Here is a 19891-nt window from a genome sequence, read left to right as displayed (position 1 = left end):
TCTGGCTATGATATAAATCTGGGCAAAAAGTTTCTTCCGCATGTAAATGCAGTGAAAATATGGTGAACCATTAAGTGATTTTCGAATTTACAGGTGTGATGGTAAATATGAAAGAAACCATACATCTTTGTGACCACTGAAAGTGATGTGGAGCAGAATTTATACTCTTGTCTGCAATAAGGAACAAATGTAATCATTATACGAGGGACATTCAAGTCTAACTGGGACTTTTGATTTTATAAAATTAAAAAAAATTAATTTCAGGGAGTGGAAACTGCATTAATCTTTTGACATACTCCACATTCATACACTCATCCCAGCATTTAAATAACGGCTGGAAAAATTCTGCATAGAAAGATTTGTCTGTATGTCCGAATTATTTCAGGAAAGCCTGCTTCACTTCATCACTAGGGAACCACCACGACCTGCATCGGGACCATCACTGACTTCCATCTTTGAAATGTTAACCACCATGCTAGCATCTTTATACCTGTAACATCAAAAGTCCTGGACTTGAACGCCCCTCGTTTAAGAGGACTTTTTGATGTGCTAATGTAGGAAAGTAACACATTGGTTTTGCTTGTTCATGTAAAACCAGTTTGTTACCCCCAGAAGCCACATCCGCAATAATAACCCCAGTAACTCAGTTTTATTAGTAATCTTAGCCACTCATGGGGTAAAAGTTCATTCATTAAGGCTCTGGGTTACTGATCGGAAGGTTGGGGGTTCAAGCCTTTGTTTTGCCAAGCTGCTATTTAAGTAAGGCCCTGAACCCTCTGTGCTCCACGGATGCTGTATCATTGCTGACCCCAGATTCCTATAAATCACTACGATACACGAAGATAAGAATTTCACTGTGCAGAAAAGTGTGACAAGTATAAATCGTCTTTCTTCATGCCATAGCATTTCCTCTATGCATGGCAGATGACGTGATGTGCTTTGGATCATAAGCCCTTCCTTTCCTTCTTCATACTCTTGTATAATTCTGGTGCAAGTTAGTCTTGGTTTCCATCCATTCTGTTTTTCAGTGGTTTGCATCCTAAATACGAAGTGGTCTTTCTGTAGCAAAAACAGAATTGTGTTCATCCACTATAGTGGTCTCTGGTGTTCTTCCAGGCCTTTTGAGCTCCCTAGTGCATTCTTCCTTTTTTTATTGATGCAGAAAATAGATGATTTGGCTTATTTGTCATGAAACAAGAAAGAAACAGGTCATCCCTAATAAGTCTGAATATTTACAGACCCTGAACATGGCTGCTGCTGCTCTCACAACCTTCCTCTGTTTCTCATGCCCTTTCTTGTTCTGTTCTGCATTGAATGATGTCTCAGTCATGTGATTTGTTCCAGCAGCTCCAGAAGGAACATTATGTTTAAAAAAAAAAAACAACATGCAGATGATTCAGAGTAAATGCGTTCTTTGTAGATACAGTACATCCTGAAACCATGATGATGTGAATTAGTGAATTTCAGCAGCACTCGATCCCAGGAGGACATGCTCTTGCTCTGCCCTAGTGTTTTATTTATACTTTGGTAGGACAAGGACACCTGCTCACATGCTCAGTTTCACATGCTGTTGTGAAGCAGTAGAGGCTGAACATCGTGAGGAGAAATCCTCTGGAATGCAGGGGTGACAACATTTTATCTAAAGTTTTGGGCATGTTTATGACACACCTTTTAAACATTTTAATGCTAATATATAAATGAGAAGTCCAGAAGTTGGCGATTGTGCTGAGGAAGCTTCAATATGTATGTATTTATTATACACTATATCGATGAATGGTGTTTTTTTGGGGACACTGTAATCCAAATTTAGTTTCTGTTTGCGGTTTTAATAACCTCCACTCTTCTGGGAAGATGTTCCACTAGATTTTGGAGTGTGCTTTGGAAGATAGGTGAGGTGAGGTGAGGAGGCCTGGGAGGACAGCATTCACATTCATCCCAAAGGTGTTGATCTCTATAGCAGGAGATCTTTCACTCTTCATGGAGCTGGCTTTGTGCACAGAGACATTGTCATGCTGAAAGGTCATGTGATGATTGCATTAACCACATTATTAGGCTCCTAAAGATTCTTAAGCTTTTTTTTCCACTCTCATTATAGGCAAACCTTTGCTTTGTGGACATTGACAATCATTGCCTGGAGCTGCCTGAGGATTTTCCACAGTTCCCCAACAAGGCTGAGTTCATCCAGGAGCTGAGTGAGCTGCTGTCCAGCTATGGCTTGCCTCTCGAAGGAGGCACGGTGTCGCCCCCACCCACCACCGTTCAAACACACGTGACTGGGACGGAAGCTCTGAGAGACTTGGTGGACGACGGAAGAATGGAAATCTGCCACTAGACGTCGTTGATGTGCTGCAGGGAAACCCGACTCTGGAGCGTCTTCAGGCTCTGGCTAAGCGCACAGGGGTGAAGGTGGCACGTCTGGAGGAGCTGGTGGCCGGGCAGAAGGCTTTGGCAGAGGAGAACACAGGGGCACTGAGGACTGGCATCGAGCCAGAGGAGCTAAGAAACGCCAAGTTAAACGTGCAGCTCAGGGAGGTGTTCGCGGCTCGATTTGTCACGATGTTCGCCGATTACGAGGCGTTCGTCATTCAGAACTCGCCAGATCTGGAGTCATGGCTGTCCAATCGGGAGCAGATGCACAACTTTGACAAGGTGACCAAATATCACTTTACATTACTTGTCAAAGTGGCAGGACGTACCTTTTTATACATACATTTGTCCTTCCCTAACGCTTTCCTCTCTTTTTTTTTTTCACTAGGCTTCCTTCCTGTCAGACCAGCCGGAGCCGAACCTGCCTTTTCTGTGTCGCTTCATCGAGACCCAGATGTTCGCCACCTTCATCGACAATAAAATTTTGTCCCAGTGGGAGGAGAAGGAACCCCTGCTGCGCGTGTTTGACGGACGCATCGAGAAGGCCCGCCTATACAACGTACGCGCTCCCAGCCTACGCTCCTCCGTCTACCAGAGGTGCACCATCCTCAATGAATCCGGTGAGCCGTCACGCTTTCATGTAAACCCACAAACCTACAAGCCACCTACAAATGCCATAAATGTAAACCCGTTGAACTGTGTGTGTGTGTGTGTGTGTGTGTGTGTGTGTGTGTGTGTGTGTGTGTGTGTGTGTGTGTGTGTGTGTGTGTGTGTGTGTGTGTGTGTGTGTGTGTGAGAGAGAAAGTTTGATTGTGTCAACTTCCTGGACTGAAGCATCACTTTATTTTATTTGCAATCTGATAGTTTATTGCGGTTTTAAAGCATTTCAAAGAAGATTAATAGCTTAGGGTTTTGGCACGAAGCTTTACAGCATTTACTTTTTCTTTCCTCTTCATTTTCCTCTCCAGCTCAGGCCATCGAGCAGCGGCTAATGAAAATTGATCATGCTGCCATCCATCCGCACTTGTTAGACATGAAGATCGGCCAGGGCAAATACCAGCAGGGCTTCTTCCCTAAGCTCCAGTCGGACGTATTGGCCTCAGGGCCCACTAACAACAAGTGAGTACGATCCCAATCCAGATCCAGGATTTCTAGCTTTTTCATGCATCTGGTCCACCCACGTTGTTTGTTCTGCTTCTCTGCAGCACACGCTAATGAATGCGTGAGGAATAGCTGACAGGTTGAATTAGTTTAACTGTGGATCAAATTACCTGAATGGAGCTGATGATTGTGAAAGAAAGATTGTGTCGTCAGCGATCTTTGCTTTATTCCCTTAAATGTTTAAACAGTGAAACAAGCTTAAAGCTAAAGCTGAGTGTCTGTGTATTCGATCTCGTTATCTCTTATTCATAATAATAACACGTTATTGTGGTTTATTATATTTCTAATAGATTTAATCCAGCATTTTTAATAATTATCCAAATTTTTCTAAGGATGCCACAGCTGTAACAATTTACTGTCCTCCAGAAATAACTCAAAATACAGCCATTATTGTCAAAATAACTGGGAACAAACGTATGTCTGTCAAAACTGTGTCCAAAGTGTCAATATTTTGTGTGAGCACCATTTGTTATCCAGCACTGCATTCATCCTCCTGGGCATGGAATTCACTAGAGCTGCACAGATTGTTGCTGGGATCCTCTTCCCGCTACTTATCCTTATCGCTTCTTCATAATGGCATCATGTTGTGCTTCAGAATGTCATAGTACATGTTGGAGTTCATGTTTTCCTTAATGAACTGGTCTAAGCACTGACAAGCGGACCTTCTGCTTCTGTAACCTTTAAAGCAATGCTGCAGGACTCGTGGAAGTATATATTTTAATTTTTTTTTTTAACTCAAATTCTCTGATGGACCTTTGCGAGGCCTGTTCTTAGTGGAACCTGTCTTGGAAAACCTCTGGTTGAGCCCGCTATGAACGTAGCCATAGAAGCTGGCATTACATTGAAAAAATCTGTGTTCTTCAGAGAAGCCCTGTAGAAAAAGATCTCTATTTTTATTAAAACCGAGTTTGGGCATTTTTAAACTCGTTTCTCGCACAATCACGTAATATCTGAAGAATTTTTTTTTTTTATACCCAGACGTATCAAACGATGTACGATCCAATACTCTGTATTGCAACCCTAATGATATTATTATAAATTGCACACCGACTTTTGATGTGAGCTACAAATTTTTTTCTGGCACATTCTCAGGTCACTGTGATCTTCACGTGCAGTTCTGTTTGCAGGTGGTCTAATCGAACGGGCGCCACTCAGAAACGGAGGGAGTTTCAGAGACAGCAACCAGACCACCAAGGCCTGGACAATGACCTTAGAGAGGTACAGTACAACATCCTCCTTTTATCATCATCATCTGTGTCGTCTTTGTTTGATTTTCCTTTTCCCATTGTTTTCACTCTGACATCACTTTTCATCAATGTAGATCCTATAATTTTCTCTCTCATTTCTTATAAATTCCAGTAGTGTCTGACCTGCATGGCTAATATTGTTTAAATGTGTTTTCTGCATGTTGCTGGGTTTTTCTTTTTTTTTTTGCTTCATTCCCATTTCATTGTTCTTTCGTTTGCATCCTCCATCGTTTGCACGCTGTGGGTTGTGGGCTGTACCACTGCGCAGCCAGTCAATGTGGGTTTGGTTGTGAGATCTATGGATTCCTGGGAAGTGGTCAAGGTGTCAACCCATCATGTAAAACCACCAAAAAAAGCCTTCTCGACCAGCAGCATGGTATGTTTCTGGTCTGGTCACATTGTGACCACCTGTGACCTGTTTGACCAACAAACACAACCTTCACACAAGGCGTCATGGACAGTGCTTCCTAAATAGCAAACCTTTTGATGACACGATCTCTCACTGGATCATCATCTACACTATCCTTTTAGCTTTCAAACATCTCAAATATAATTTTTCAGATTACAGCATCGTTCTTCTTGAGAAAATGGCTGGCAATCAGGAAATCAGTTACAGAAAATCTTTATATACATTTTTTGTTCAAAACGGACACTAAATGATCATGATCCAGATGATGGGATTTGTCAGTTGCATTTAGCAACCTATAAATCAGTGATAATGCAGGTGGAGGTGTGAGGTATTACAGAATGTTAGTGCATTCTGTGGAGGTAAAGAACGACCTGAAGTGAAGTGAAGAGCATTATAATGCTGTAAGGCCTCACACCCAGCCATGGATTATGACATTATACTATGGTCCCTTAGGCTATGTCTACACTAATCTGATTATGATTAAAATCATAATAAATAATTAAAATCCATAATAGTTTTTGAAAACACTTCCAGTTTTACAGTCCAAACTCTAAAAGTTTCTAAATTTATGCACTTTGGAGAGCATTTTTAAAAAGCACATTTTCATTGACAATGTGGACGGAAGGCCAAAAACATATTTCCCTGGTGAGCCAGCCAGGAGCTCAGCGAAGATCCATTAGTGTGGACATGGCTTTAGAAGCATTTAAAAGTTAATGACACAGACAGAAGTATTGTCTTTTGTGAAGTGTGATTTTGCATGCTAGGCTAAATAGCATACAATGTAAAACTAGCTGTTGTCAGGAAGTCTTATTCAGGTTACAATTCTACATTGCTTTCTACATTACACACACACTTGAGAAGAATCAGGGAGACTGACACATGTATATGTCTTTTGTAGAAGTACTTGCAGGAGGCACGTAGTCTTGGGAAAAACCTGAGGCAACCCAAGCTGTCTGACCTTTCTCCTGCGGTCATTGCACAGACCAACTCTAAGTTTGTGGAGGGTTTATTGAAGGAATGCAAAATGAAGGTTTGTATAGATATATGTAGACTGATCATTCAGTATCTCTCTGTTTTCCTTTCTCTCTTACACACAAACACACACATACTGTGACCCTGTGCTAACCCTAACCCTAACCCTATGATGTGTTTTGTGTGAACATGTTTGTCATGTTCAGACTAAGCGCATGCTGGTGGAGAAGATGGGTCGAGAGGCCGTGGAACTTGGCCACGGCGAGGCGAACATCACCGGTCTGGAGGAGAACACGCTTATTGCCAGTCTGTGTGACCTGTTGGAGAGGATATGGAGCCACGGCCTGCAGGTCAAACAGGTGAGTAGAGCCGCTCTGGTGGAGTTTCAGTTATGTGCTTTGTACAAATAATTGACAGCGACATAAAGAGTAAAATGTCTCATTGCGTAATCTTTATGGTTGAGGTTTGCTGTATGTGTGCAGGGAAAGTCTGCATTATGGTCCCATTTAAGGCATTACCAGGACAGAGTGGAGAAGATGGAGCAGCAGGTGGAGCCATCAGGTACAAACATACATACATATATGTGTGTGTGTGTGTGTGTGTGTGTGTGTGTGTGTGTGTGTGTGTGTGTGCATGTGTGTATTTATACAGTATCTCACAAAAGTCACGTTTCAGCAGCTGTTTTAGTATAACATCGTGTAACCATGCAAAGCCACACATTCTATTCATCATGTTCATGTTTTTGTCTGCTTGACAAGACAATATACATTTTTGTATCTTGTATTAGAGCAGTTGAAATTTGGTGCTTTGAGTGCAATTCCCTCATACTGACCACTGGATGTTGAACATGGGACCTCATGGCAAAGAACTCAAAGGATTTAAGAATTAGAATGGTTGCTCTCCACAAAGATGGATGATGCTATAAGAATATCGGTAACACCCTGAAACGAAGTTACAGTACAGTGGCCAGGGTCATATAGAGGTTTTCTATGACAGTTGGGGCTGCATGAGTGCTGCTGGTACTGGGGAGCTGCGGTTCATTGAGGAAAACATGGATTTCAACATGTACTATGACATTCTGGAGCAGAATATGATTCCCTCCCTTCAGAAACTGGGAAGAATGGCAGTTTCCAACATAGTAATGTCCACAAACACAATGCCAAGATGACAACTGCTTTGCTAAGGGACCTGAAGGTGATGAAGTGGCCAAGTATGTCTCCAAACCTGAACCCTATTGAGCACCTGTGGGACATCCTCGACTGGAAGGTGTAGAAGCACCATGTGTCTGACATCCAGCAGCTCTGTGTTGTCATTATGGTGGATTGGAAGAGGTTCCCAGCAACAACCTGTGTAGCTTGGTGAATTCCATGCCCAGGAGGATTAAGGCAGTGCTGGATAACAAAATAAAATTGTTGACACTTTTGTGTCTTTTTGCTAGTTATTTTGACAATAATGGCTGTATGTTGAGTTATTTTTAGAGGACAATAAATCTGTTTAAGCTGCACATTGACTACTCTATAATATATCCAAATTTAATTTCTGTAGTATTGTCTCTTGAGAAGATATACTACAATGGTTGCTGAAATGTGAATGTGTTTGTGTGTACATATATATATGTGTGTGTGTGTGTGTATATATAGGGGTGTAACAGTACACAAAATTCATGGTTTGGTATGTAACTCAGTCTTTAAATCACTGTTCTGTTCAATTTCGGTACAGTTTGGGGGAAGAAATTGCTTGTTGTTTCTTATTTACGCCTTTTTATTATTATTATTTTTTCATTATTAACATTTGTGAACATCAACAGTTTACATTTTAAAACAGTTTGAAATTAAATGCCTGCTTGGTTAAGTTCTATATAAAATTATATAATATAAAATAGAATAAATAATGTTATTTTATTAAATATTTTTTTATATTTAAAAAAGTATTAATCAGTTTAATTGCCATGAGTTAAATTGATGAAATAAAATTAAATCAATGGAAAATAGAAATGAAATATTTTGCACTTGTTTGACTCCATTTGCGTAATAATGCGGAATTGTCAGAATTTTCTCCTTTTAAGATAAATTCTTGAACTTGGACAAAAGAATCCATAGTGCTAGATTGTCATATCGCTGATTCAAGCACATTTTTACACAAAGATAACCTGAGTAAAAACAAAATGCAGTTTTTGTATGATGATTTTTTATTAATCAAAAAAAGCTGTACAAACCTGTGAGGAAAAAGTAATAGCTGTCTAAACCTAATAACTGGTTGTGCAACCCTTCGTGCCAACAACTGCAATCAAGCATTTACAAAAACCAGCAATGAGTCCGTCACATCCCTGCTGAAGAATTTCGGCCCACTCTTTGCTGAATTGTTTTAATTCAGCCACATCGGAGGGATTTCCAGCATAATTGGGTAATTAATGAATCACAATGTGCGTTTCATTTACTTTAGTGTCTAATGGTCAGGAGAAGCGGAGGTCAGACTCCTGTATGGGGCTGTCAGTGCTGCGAGTGTCAGTTGTACAGGACATGAGGTGAGCGAACACACACCAGTCTGATCACCAGTTAAGCATTATTATTGCGTTTAAACAGTCTTTATTGTGTTCTTCTCAAACTTAATGTAAGTGTATTAGACAATGCAGATCACACTCACCAAAACAAGGTCATGTGCACCATCAAGGAGATGGACTGTAAAATCTCTTCTCTCTCTCCCGGACAGACACATCCAGAGCATGGGCGAGATCAAGACTGATGTAGGGAGAGCACGAGCCTGGATTCGTCTGTCATTAGAGAAGAAGCTGCTCTCACAACACCTCAGAGAGTTGCTTTTTAATCAGGCTATAACCAAGTAAAATAAAACACACACACACAGCCAAATACAGTCCCCTCAAGAACTAATGATCACCCTCAGATAGATAGATAGATAGATAGATCGATATCGATCAGAGCATCTCTAAAATCGCCGCTCTTGTGGGATGTTCCCAGTCTGCCGTGGTCAGTAACTTTCAAAAGTGGCCCATGAAAGTAACAGTGGTGAACCAGCGGCAGGGTCGTAGGTGGCCGAGGCTCTTTGATGCACGTGAGGAGCGAAGGCTGGTCCGTGTGGTTTGATCCAACAGACGAGCTCCTGTAGCTCAAACTGCTCAAGAAGTTCATGCTGTTGATGGTCGACGGGTTGGGACTGTTTTAGCAGTAAAAGGGGTCCAACACAATATTAGGCAGGGGGTCATAATGTTATATCTGATCAGTGTATAAGTGATTGTAAGATTCACCTAATTGTATCGCTGCATCCGCGTAGAAGTTAACGTTTTAAAGTGTGCAGGTTGGTCTTTTGTATTGCGATGCATTGTTTGCATCATATTAGCATCACAAAAAAAACGATTCATTTTTACGATTATTAGTGTAGGCGCTATACTTTTTATTATTTAAAAAGTGACCAATAATTTGTGACTAATATTTGATATGTAGATTGATTTCTTCTCGCTAAACAGTTTCTCTCAGCACCACTGCTGCTACGTGAATGACGTATTACAACACTACAGAGACCGAGGCGTGTCACATAGAATACAGATTAACATGGCAGAGGTAGAGCTGTAACTTCCTGGAGACAGTACAGGAAAAGAACATCCTTTTTTAAAAATTTTCTTTTCTTTTTTGCACTACAAAGGCGTGTTTGTGAAAGGGCCATGCATTAGAAGTCAGAAAGCACTTAAGTACATTGATGATTTGCTGTCTGTCTGAGCCAAAGAGATAAAAGCGAGTTTTCTGCACCATATTGGATTGCAGAGCATCATATATTTTCTGTTTTGCATTAAATCACAGTGTTGAATCGAATGGAAATCAGATCGCACTGCGTCAGTAGCTCCTTTATATGTATCTTTATTGTATCGTATCATTGGCTGTGCACTTTTGTCAAAAAAATACATATTTCTTTTTGTTTTAAAGTATATCTAATGCCAGTTTTACTCATTGGAACAAAGATCAAAACCACTTCATCACATACTATCAATTTTGTGCAGGGTGCCAATAATTCTGTCGCGTGTCAAATGAGTGTGTATCTCGTCCACAGGAAGCTGTATAAGCGCTATGCCTTCCTACGGTGTGAAGAAGAGAAGGAGCAGTTTCTTTTCCACCTTCTGAGTCTGAACACCGTCGACTACTTCTGCTTCACCAGCGTCTTCACCACAATCAGTGCGTTCACACCGCACTACACGATAACGCACCACACATGTGCTAAAACACCCCAAATCTGGCCAGATGTTTTAGCTACAATAAGGTCCTGCAGGTTCCTGGGTTTTCCGGGTCAGGTTGTGAATTTCAAGGTGTGTGTGTGTGTGTGTGTGTGTGTGTGTGTGTGTGTGTGTGTGTGTGTGTGTGTGTGTGTGTGTGTGTGTCCACTGTGGTCAAGGTCAGGAGCCTCCTGCATCACACACTTATAAGGAAACCATCTACACAATGTCACATGAGAATCAACCAATCAGCAACATCTAGCACAGGGTTCTAGAACATTTAATACATCACGGATTTACATGCAATCGTCAAATTGCATCTCCATAGAAACGGCATACAAATAATCTCCAGGGATTAATTTTTTTCTCCCTCTAAATGAAATTCATTGTATTTTACATCAATAGATTCTGCCCAGAAAATGCCCAGGTTTCCCCAATAGACGTTACAAATGACAAATGTCAGATTTTCCTTGAAAATCATGCTTGTATGATTTTTCTTCACCTTCTTACTTATTAATTTTTTTTATTTTTCTTCAAATTCATTTTTCAGTACAATGATTCTACCAATTTTTTATTTTATTTATTTTATTTATTTTTTAGGTCAAACCCCCTGCATCAGTCGTTCACTATTTATTCTTTAATACTTGTACTGTCTATATTGTCTCACATTGTCTGTATTGTCTCGTATAGTCTGTCTTATAGTCCAAGCTAAATATATTGTGTTATTTATAGCTGTACTTTTGAAAGTCACTAACAGCTGGAAAGAAATTCCTTGTGTGTGTCAACTTACTTGGCCAGTAAACCTGATTCTGATTTTCTCTTTAGTGATTCCGTACCGCGCCGTCATCATCCCCATCAAGAAGCTGAGCAACGCCATGACCACATCCAACCCCTGGGTGTGCGTCTCTGGGGAACTCGGCGACTCAGGCGTCATGCAGATCCCGAAGAACGTTCTAGAGATGACGTTTGACGTGAGTGTCCCGACAAGAACCGGCTAACGGCAACGTGATGCTCGGTGCTAATAATAGTTCTGAAAAATGACTGTCCTCAATCGGGAATGTGTTTTTTTTTCCTGCGTTATCCTTTAGCAGGTTTGGTTTGACATTTTAAAAAATCAAAGAGGAATTGAATTTTCATCTGATCAAATCCTGAATCCTTGAATAAATGACTTCATTACACTATATGGGCAAAAGTATTTGGACACTTGCACTATGTGGTTCTTCCCCAAACAAATTTGGGGACACATGATCGTATCAGACATCTTTGGATATTGTAGCATGAAATTTTCCCTTTAGTTGGACTTTCAGACCCAAATCTGTTCCAGCAGGACAATACCCCTGTGCACAATGAAGCTCTATGAAGATCTGCTTTACTTGGGTTGGAAAATGTGGAAGATCTCCTGCATGAATCAATTTTTAAATTTACTTACACCCTTGTAACTGAAAGGAACACAAATCTCCATAAAATCTAGTGGAAAATCTTCCCAGAAAGGTGGAGCTTAATATAAGAGTAAATGGAGAATAAATGTGAAATATGATGTTTTGCTCAGGTGTCCAACTATTAGCCCTACATTGCTGGTCAGTTTTCAGCCACAGCATCGTCTCCGTGTGTCTCAGGCCCAAAAGGACTACACGAATGACCTGTGTGACCTCGTTAACATCTTGTAAGGGAGTGTGAGGATTGAGACGAGAGCGTTCGATCACACGCTCGATCACAGAAGTCTCCGGAGCGCCACTCGCTCTCACTCCCTTTTTCTGAGTCATGTGTATCCTAACCTTATCATGTTTCTTTCTCCAGTCTGCCTTTAGGGCTCACACGCACCTCTCCATCCCCTTCAAGGTCAGGAGAACATCTTACCATACCACTCTCTCTCTTTTACTCACTTCATCCATCCCTCTCTTTCTCTTTTTCTCTCTCTTCTTTCCTCACTCCTTCAGTGGCTCAACATTTGTCATTTTCATGCAGCTGCTTCTTTTTTGTTTTTGAGAAAACTTGATAAGCTTTAACGCCGTTCTCCGGGCGTTTCTGCTGCTTCCATTCGTTTCATTCTAGAAGGTTTGAATGTACATGAAAATGACATTAAAGTCCAGCGTAGTGTTTTTGCTGGAGCACTGCGAGGTTTCGTGCATTAGCTGGGTAGTTTCCGAGTGCTGCATGATGTTCCTGGGGTTTAGCTGGTGTCGTGCTCCTTATAAAATAGACTGATTTTCCCAATCTGTTCATCTGAAGACGTTTGTGGTTTATTGTTGCAGCGTCAGAACCTGGGGAAGCTGACCACTGTGCAATTGGGCCACGATAACGCTGGACTTCTGGCCAAGTGGCTGGTGGACTGCGTGATGGTTCGCAACGAGATAACGGGACACACTTATAAGTAAGTATCAGTGTCTTTAAGGGGTAACGCTACACAAAATTCATGCTTCGGCACGTAGCTCGGTTTTTAAGTCACAGTTCGGGTCAATTTCGGTACAGTTACGGGGAAGAAATGCAATACTTAAAATTGCTTGTTGTTTTTTTATTAACATTTGTGAACATCAACAGTTTACATTTTTTATAATTTTGAATATGCTTGTTTAAAAATTATATAATTTAAATAATAAAATATAATAAATTGAATTAATGCAATACACTTATTATATTGATTAAATACAATTATATTAATTATTATATTAATATAAATTATATTATATTTTCAAAAAAATAAAATGAAATAAATAGAAAAATTTGATTAAATGGTTTACATATTTATTAGACCCCAATTGGGCAGAGGAGGGAAGTAATGAAGTGCAAATACTTTGTTTCTGTACTTAAGTAGATTTTTCTGGAATCAGTATTTTACTTCACTGTTTATTTTTACGGACAATTTTTTACTTTTCAATCATTCACAAATATCTGTACTTTCTACTTCTTACATTTTCAATCCACACTCGTTACTTCAGTGTTAATCTATTTGATGACGATTAACGAGCAAAGCAGTAAAAATTCTGGGGTTAATGTGGATGAGACAGAGGGAGTCAGTGATGTAAACATGACTGAGAACAGAGACTTTCCTGATCACATGATCATCATCATCTTTTCTCTGCTTGTGTTCTATATAGAGGATGTTCAGCCTGAATACATTGATTACATAACAAACATAACAAATTTTGTATTAATAGATTGATTAGAGCTGTCAAAATTGACACGTTAACGCAAAAAAATTTTAACGGCACTAATTTCATTAACGTGTGATGAATGCAGACATTTCTGTTTGACTATTTTTATAAAAAATATAAAGTAAATATAAAAAGAGGCGAAATTTAAACCTTTTACACAACATATGTATTCTTTTCTTCACTCAGATATAAAAAATAAATAAATAAATATTTTTTAAATATTTGTTTTATTGATGCACCAAGTTTCAAATCAGCACTGAAATCAACTCAGTGATACGCACAATTTGCCCTCTGGGGGTCTACAAACGCCCCCGTGCGTTTTGTGGCATTTTTTTTCTCATAATTTTTTTATGATCATACAGTTAAGAGCAATACATCATTCGAATCTGTAAAGGGCCTACTTTTATTTGTACACACACATACTAACAACAAAACGCTGTGCTTTTGTAAAATAAAGAAAACACCGGGGGGGCTCTCTGTCGTCTGTCAACTCTCTTCACAGACACACAAATAAAACAGCATGAATCTCAGTGAATGTTGCCTCACAGACATAAGTACAGTGGTACCCCGCTTATCGACCGTCTCGGACATCGACCTTTTCGCTTAGCGAAATTTGCGCCTGCTGAACGACCAAATGCCCGCTTATCGACCTTTTTTTTTTTTTTACCCCGACCCACGTGGAGCATTTTTTTTTGTTACTTTTGGATTATTTTTAATTTATACTTTTTAATGTATTATTGTCAAAAATCCACCTGCCATGCCCTCTTCGGGGGCAGTCAAAACCTCCCCTTTCCTGAAGCCCCCAGCTTCAACAATGCACACCTGGGCCTCATTATTCACTCATCCCCAGCTCCTATATAAACCCCTCATTCATCCACACTCGGTTATTGTTGGTATGTGAAGGTGTTTGGTGCATGTTTGTCTGTGTTTTCCCTGTCACACATATTCCTATGCGTTTCTTCCTTTCCGGACTCCACGCGCTCTCCACGGCTGCGCTTTCTTTCCAAAGCACACCACGGATTACCTTTTTCCTCCCGTGCGTTCGCCCGTGGACCTCTCCCCTCCAGGGCGTACCACGTATATCTCTCTTTTGTTTGTCAGGATTTTATGGACTGCCGTGTGTGTGTGTGTGTGTGTGTGTGTGTGTGTGTGTGTGTGTGTGTGTGTGTGTGTGTGTGTGTGTGTGTGTGTGTGTGTGTGTGTGTGTGTGTGTGTGTGTGTGTGTGTTTTTGTTAAACTCTCCGTGTTTTCGTTAAACCAAAGTGAACTGTGCTCCGGCTTTGCCTCCGCTCATTATGCTGCATAACAATTATATACAGTATTATTGATGTACCTGTATTATAGGTCGGGAACGGATTAATTGGTTTTTCATTATTTCTTATAGGATAATTACATTCGCTCTTTGACCTTTTCGCATTTCGACCAGTTTTAAGGAACGGATTAGGGTCGATAAGAGGGGTACCACTGTATATGTATAGAAAGCTTGAAATGTCTACGTGATTTAAAACACCATAATTACTTAAAAACATTTACAAGAATATTTTGTTTTCATGCTCCATGTTAAGTTTGGTTTTACTAATAATAAACATACATTTGCATAAAGCAATATTTGTCCCTGGCCATGTTGATTAGAGTATTAAAAACTTGAAAAGTATTAATTTAAGGTACATTTAGTGCAGATCAAAATGTGCGATTTAATGGAAATTTATATTTAAATCAATTGACAGCCCTAATATTAATATGATGTGAGGTTCAGGTACCAGTGTGACACTAAAACAGGTGGTAATAATAACTGCTACTTACTTAAGTACATGTCAGAGCCCAAACTTCTTTACTTTTACTTCAGTAAAAAAGTATATTCAGTACTTTTACCCGAGTATTTGAAACCATGAGTATCTGTACTTCTACTTAAGTGAAGGATGTGTGTACTTTTGGCATCTCTGCAATTTGGTAATACAGAAGTGTATAACTGTGTATGTTTAAAATGTAATTTTCTTAAGATATGATCTACTTATTAACTGTTCTACTTATTTCAGCGTATCTTCTTTCCTTTCATCCTTCTTTCGTTCACACCCCCAATTATGTCAGGATTTTCTTCAAGCTCCACAATAAACGCTAACGAATCCATGTCGCTAGATTGTCGTAAAAACACAGGAAGCGCCCGAGTTTTTGTGCATGTTCAAAACAAATCGTATTTCTGGTACGGAGTGAGTAGCCACATTGACACTGTGCTAACTTTAGTTTCTTTTTGATACCCCTGGCATTGTTGTGTATGTTTTCCAGTTTAATAGTTATTTAAAAAAAAAACCAGTGACCCTGAGCTCAAAGGACAAGGCGGAGACTAAAGAAACTTGCAGTCCGCCACTGTAAACGTTTGTGAGCGAACTCTGATTGTAACTATGTTCCGCGCGGAAAAGGTACCCATGCACCGTACCAAAAGCTCTGTACCGAGATGGGTTGGTGCGAATACGTGTACCGTATAGTATCTTTACGTCCGTTCGCCCGTTTGACATAAATACATGATTCAGATCCTGATGTCATTCCCAGATTCCCGTGCGGGCGTTGGCTGGGGAAAGGTGTAGATGACGGCAGTCTCGAGCGAATTCTAATAGGCGAATTGGTGTCTCCGTGCAACGAGGAGGAGGGGGGCCGAGGGTCCAAGACTCCGCCCCCTCAGCGCTCGCCCACGCAAATCCGCCGAATCAGTATTAGTTCCATCACCGGCCGAGGCAGCAGTAAGTGTCCGTCAAAATTTAGCTTGTTAACTTGTTGTGATTTCCCGTAACCTGCGATTGTTTTGCCTCGTTTTAGAACCAACAGCAGATCAGATTCAGGAAGCCATCAGTGAAGCCGTCAACAACATTGTCAAGCATTTCCACAAACCAGAGAAGGAGGTATGTGTGTACACATGACTTATTTTTGATGGTTATAATTGACTAGGACTTATTATTTTTTTCTCTCCCTCGTGTTTAGAGAGGAAGTCTGACCGTGCTGCTGTGTGGAGACGGAGGTCTGGTGGGGGCAATAGAGCAGTTCTTCTACCACGGCTTCCGTACGGCTCGTCTCTTCCAGAAAAGCGTCTTTCTCTGGGACTTTATAGGTGAGCTCACCTGTGAATTTATCCTATTTAAGTATTTTTTTTTGTCTGTCATTCTGTTATTTGCACTGCATCTTTGAAATGGTGTCAAAATGCAGATCTTTGAGCTTCATCTTCGGGAAGAGGGAGAAATTCCTCAGGCTAGTAGGGTGGGTGAGCACGTAGTCATATTAGCACCAGTTACACGGCTCCCCATGTCTTTTGGCACACTGACTTATGGAGGTCAGCGCTTTCTGTGACTGTGCGTGCAGCCCTGTGCTGCCATCTGTTGGCGTGGTTCAAATCTAGTTGTGAAACTTTTTAATACGAACTTATATCAGAAAGTCCAAGTCTGGAAATCCTGGACATTTTATTTTCTTCATCTTGAGATGTTTTGCCAGGCTCATTTTGGTGGTTCAAGAAGGCAAAAATAAAGGGAAAAATGGAACTCGGTGGTCAAGATGTTTGACTGCTGGATTGAAAGGTTGAGTTTAAATCCCAGCACTACCAAGCTGCCACTGCTGTTTCTCTTAGCAAAGCCCTTAACCCTCACCTGCTTAATTGTATAAAAAAAATTTTTTTATATAAATATGAAAACGTGTCATGTCCGGATAGTTATGGACTTGTGTATGTGCGATTTGTGTATTATACAGAGAAGACCGTGGTGTATATGGAGAGTTCTGATCAGATGGGAGAACTGCAGCGGTTAGCCGAACCCATCGGGTCGAGCCGCAACTCACTCTGTCGCTACGCCAATGCTATCAACAACACGTCACGCAACTTGGGCAAAGATGGCAAATTTCAGCTTCTGGTCTGCCTAGGGGCAAGGTAGGGACGATACATGGGCATGTTTTAACACACACACAGGCACGCAGAGCTCCCAGTTTTCACTTTACACACTATGTTTTGTTTCAGAGATCGCCTGCTGCCTCACTGGCTCCCCCTGCTGCTCGACTGTCCCATTGTCTTGCGTATGTACGAGGAGACGGCGCTGCTGCGCGACAACCTCGCCGCCAACTTTCTCATCAGCGTCCTCAAGTCTCTGCACGACTTCCGCATAACTCTAGAGACCTCCCTCACCAAAGGGGTGGAGCTATAGCCTCAAAGAAAAGTTCAAAACATGTCTCCATCTCTAGCTTCATCCACCACTTCTGATCTTTCTGCCTCTGCTGCCTCTGCTGCTTTTAAGGAGTTCGGGACACGAACCTGCTCCAGACTGACACAGCTGCTCCTGACATCACCGAGGGAGGATGGAAAAGATTTTTTTGAAAGATTTTTTGGAGAGTTGCTGCATTTTAAAGAAGAACCTTGACCCGGTTTCTGAATCCTGCTTGCGGTCGGACAGTTTCCCGCGCCCGTACGTCTGACGGCATTTCAACACACCTTTCATGCGAGCCTGTAGAAAAGGTATATGTTGTATAGTATTACAGAAGTTTCGTATTAACCAGCATCAGAACCAAATCACACGTGTTAACAGGTGCAGTCAATGACCAAATGATTGATTCTGTATCTTATATTATTCGGGTGAGAAGATTTCCGGCAGGTGGATAGTTAGTGAAGAAAGTGAACAGATTGGATCAGCTTTTTTTTTTGTTTTTTTTTTTAGATGAACCTGCATTAGTGACTGACATTCCAGTGTCATGTGACGAGAATTGGAGCATGTGATTTATTTTGCCGGTCAGTATTAACTTGAGTTGTGTGTTGGACGAAAGAAAACGTATATTTATCAACAAAAAAAAAAGAAACACTGGAAGAAGAAAAAGCAATAATATGATATTTTTCTTCTGGACGAAAAATGTAACCACTGAAATTACCAGCTTTTTTTCTTTAAGGGTTTTTTTTTTTTCCCACATTTTGAGCTTATTTGAAAGCCCCTGTAATTTATCGAATTGACCTGCTGCAATTGCTCATTGGAGCTCATTTCCTAAGGAGTGTTTTATGGGTTTGTGAGACACACATGCACGTTCGATTTCTTTCTATGCACCAAACATTTACTTCGCGACACTTTATTTTTATTATAAAAACAGCTTTACACACACTCAGCATTCTCCAAACGTTCAGCCGAAACACTTCGCCGTGCCTCGAAGATGTTCTTCACTAGTTGGAGATTTCTTGTTTATCCCAAAGCAATCTCCAACTAGTGAAGATGTTCTTCACTAGTTGGAGATTTCTTGTTCATCCCAAAGCAGTTCAATAGGATTTAGATATCACTCCAGACGACTGTCTGCTCTCTAAATGACGCTTTTAGAGCTTACAGACTCATCGTCTTGTTGTACGTTGAAGTCGGTTCCAATTAACCGCAGTCCAGACTGAATTGTATGGAATGGGAGCCGTGTTGGTTCAGGATTCTTTTTTACTTCCTGGAGCCTTCCCAATCCAAAACAACCTCAAACCCAGAGGCTTTCACCTCCATGTTGGATTGTGGGGGTGAGGCAGTCTGATCACATCTTCTCTCCTGTTCTCTGTCTTACTCAAGTTCTTCTGGTAGAGACAAACATCTCACATTTGTTGCATAGAAACTAAAGGAACGTTCATGTGGCTGAAAAACCGTAAAAGACTCCACACTTTTCCCAGCCTTTGTACAGTACTGTAATATCTGTATTACAGAAAGAGCTTAATGACATGTACGGACTGATATTTGCTGCAGGGAAGTGAGCTCGCATTATACAGTGTTCGAATCTGTTATGGTGTGCATCTGCCGGAAGGAGCATGTGTGATGTATAGTTTCTTTTTTTTTTAACGTTCAGGATCACTTCTGTATATTTATTTATTTTTTAAACGAAGCTTTTTTTGCGACACTGGTTGAATTGTGTATAGCGCCGGATGTACAAGCGATTCGTTTAACTGAGACGTCTCTTCCTGACGTCGCGTGTTTGCCGACTCATTGTTGGTTGGTTCTGACTGTGTGTGATATCGGTAAATATTTACCTGTGTAAAATCCGCTTTGTTTTCCGTTCAAAAAAAAAAAAAAAAGGCATTAAAGGAGCTCGCAAACACGCGATAACACTGGATCCATTCCCTCTTGGCCTTAATGCTTCTGCATGCTCAAGCTGGGAATTTTAGGAAAATTTTGTTGAAATTTAGGTCCTGATTTTGACCAGGAACTTGACCACTTTCTTTTTTTTTTTTTTTTTTGAGTGATTTTTTTGAGCTTTTTTTCTGATTGCTGCAGAGTGAATGCTTCTCATTGGATCTACAGAAGCAACTTAATTTTCCCATCTGTCAGAAGTTACTGCTGTATTCATACTGTTTCTGGAACCTTTCATTAAAATCACTGTGTTTACGATC

The 19891-nt window shown here is 40.6% G+C and overlaps 1 protein-coding gene across 1 annotated transcript in view; it reads left to right on the top strand.

Annotated features, from left to right (window-relative positions):
- Positions 1-19891, top strand: part of dennd5b (DENN/MADD domain containing 5B) — a 44536-nt gene extending 24645 nt beyond the window's left edge. Inside the window, 20 exon segments of the mRNA XM_046859171.1 lie at positions 2096-2306; positions 2309-2649; positions 2756-2987; positions 3336-3486; positions 4656-4746; positions 5044-5151; positions 6083-6214; positions 6363-6515; positions 6639-6717; positions 8599-8680; positions 8866-8994; positions 10216-10337; positions 11201-11346; positions 12173-12214; positions 12628-12746; positions 16075-16262; positions 16339-16421; positions 16501-16627; positions 17257-17431; positions 17519-19891. Coding sequence (XP_046715127.1) covers positions 2096-2306; positions 2309-2649; positions 2756-2987; positions 3336-3486; positions 4656-4746; positions 5044-5151; positions 6083-6214; positions 6363-6515; positions 6639-6717; positions 8599-8680; positions 8866-8994; positions 10216-10337; positions 11201-11346; positions 12173-12214; positions 12628-12746; positions 16075-16262; positions 16339-16421; positions 16501-16627; positions 17257-17431; positions 17519-17702 — 2895 coding nt within the window. The 3' untranslated portion in view covers positions 17703-19891.

This window comes from Silurus meridionalis, chromosome 10 (assembly GCF_014805685.1).
Source record: "Silurus meridionalis isolate SWU-2019-XX chromosome 10, ASM1480568v1, whole genome shotgun sequence".
Taxonomy (NCBI): domain Eukaryota; kingdom Metazoa; phylum Chordata; class Actinopteri; order Siluriformes; family Siluridae; genus Silurus; species Silurus meridionalis.
This window is presented reverse-complemented; position numbering and strand designations above follow the sequence as displayed.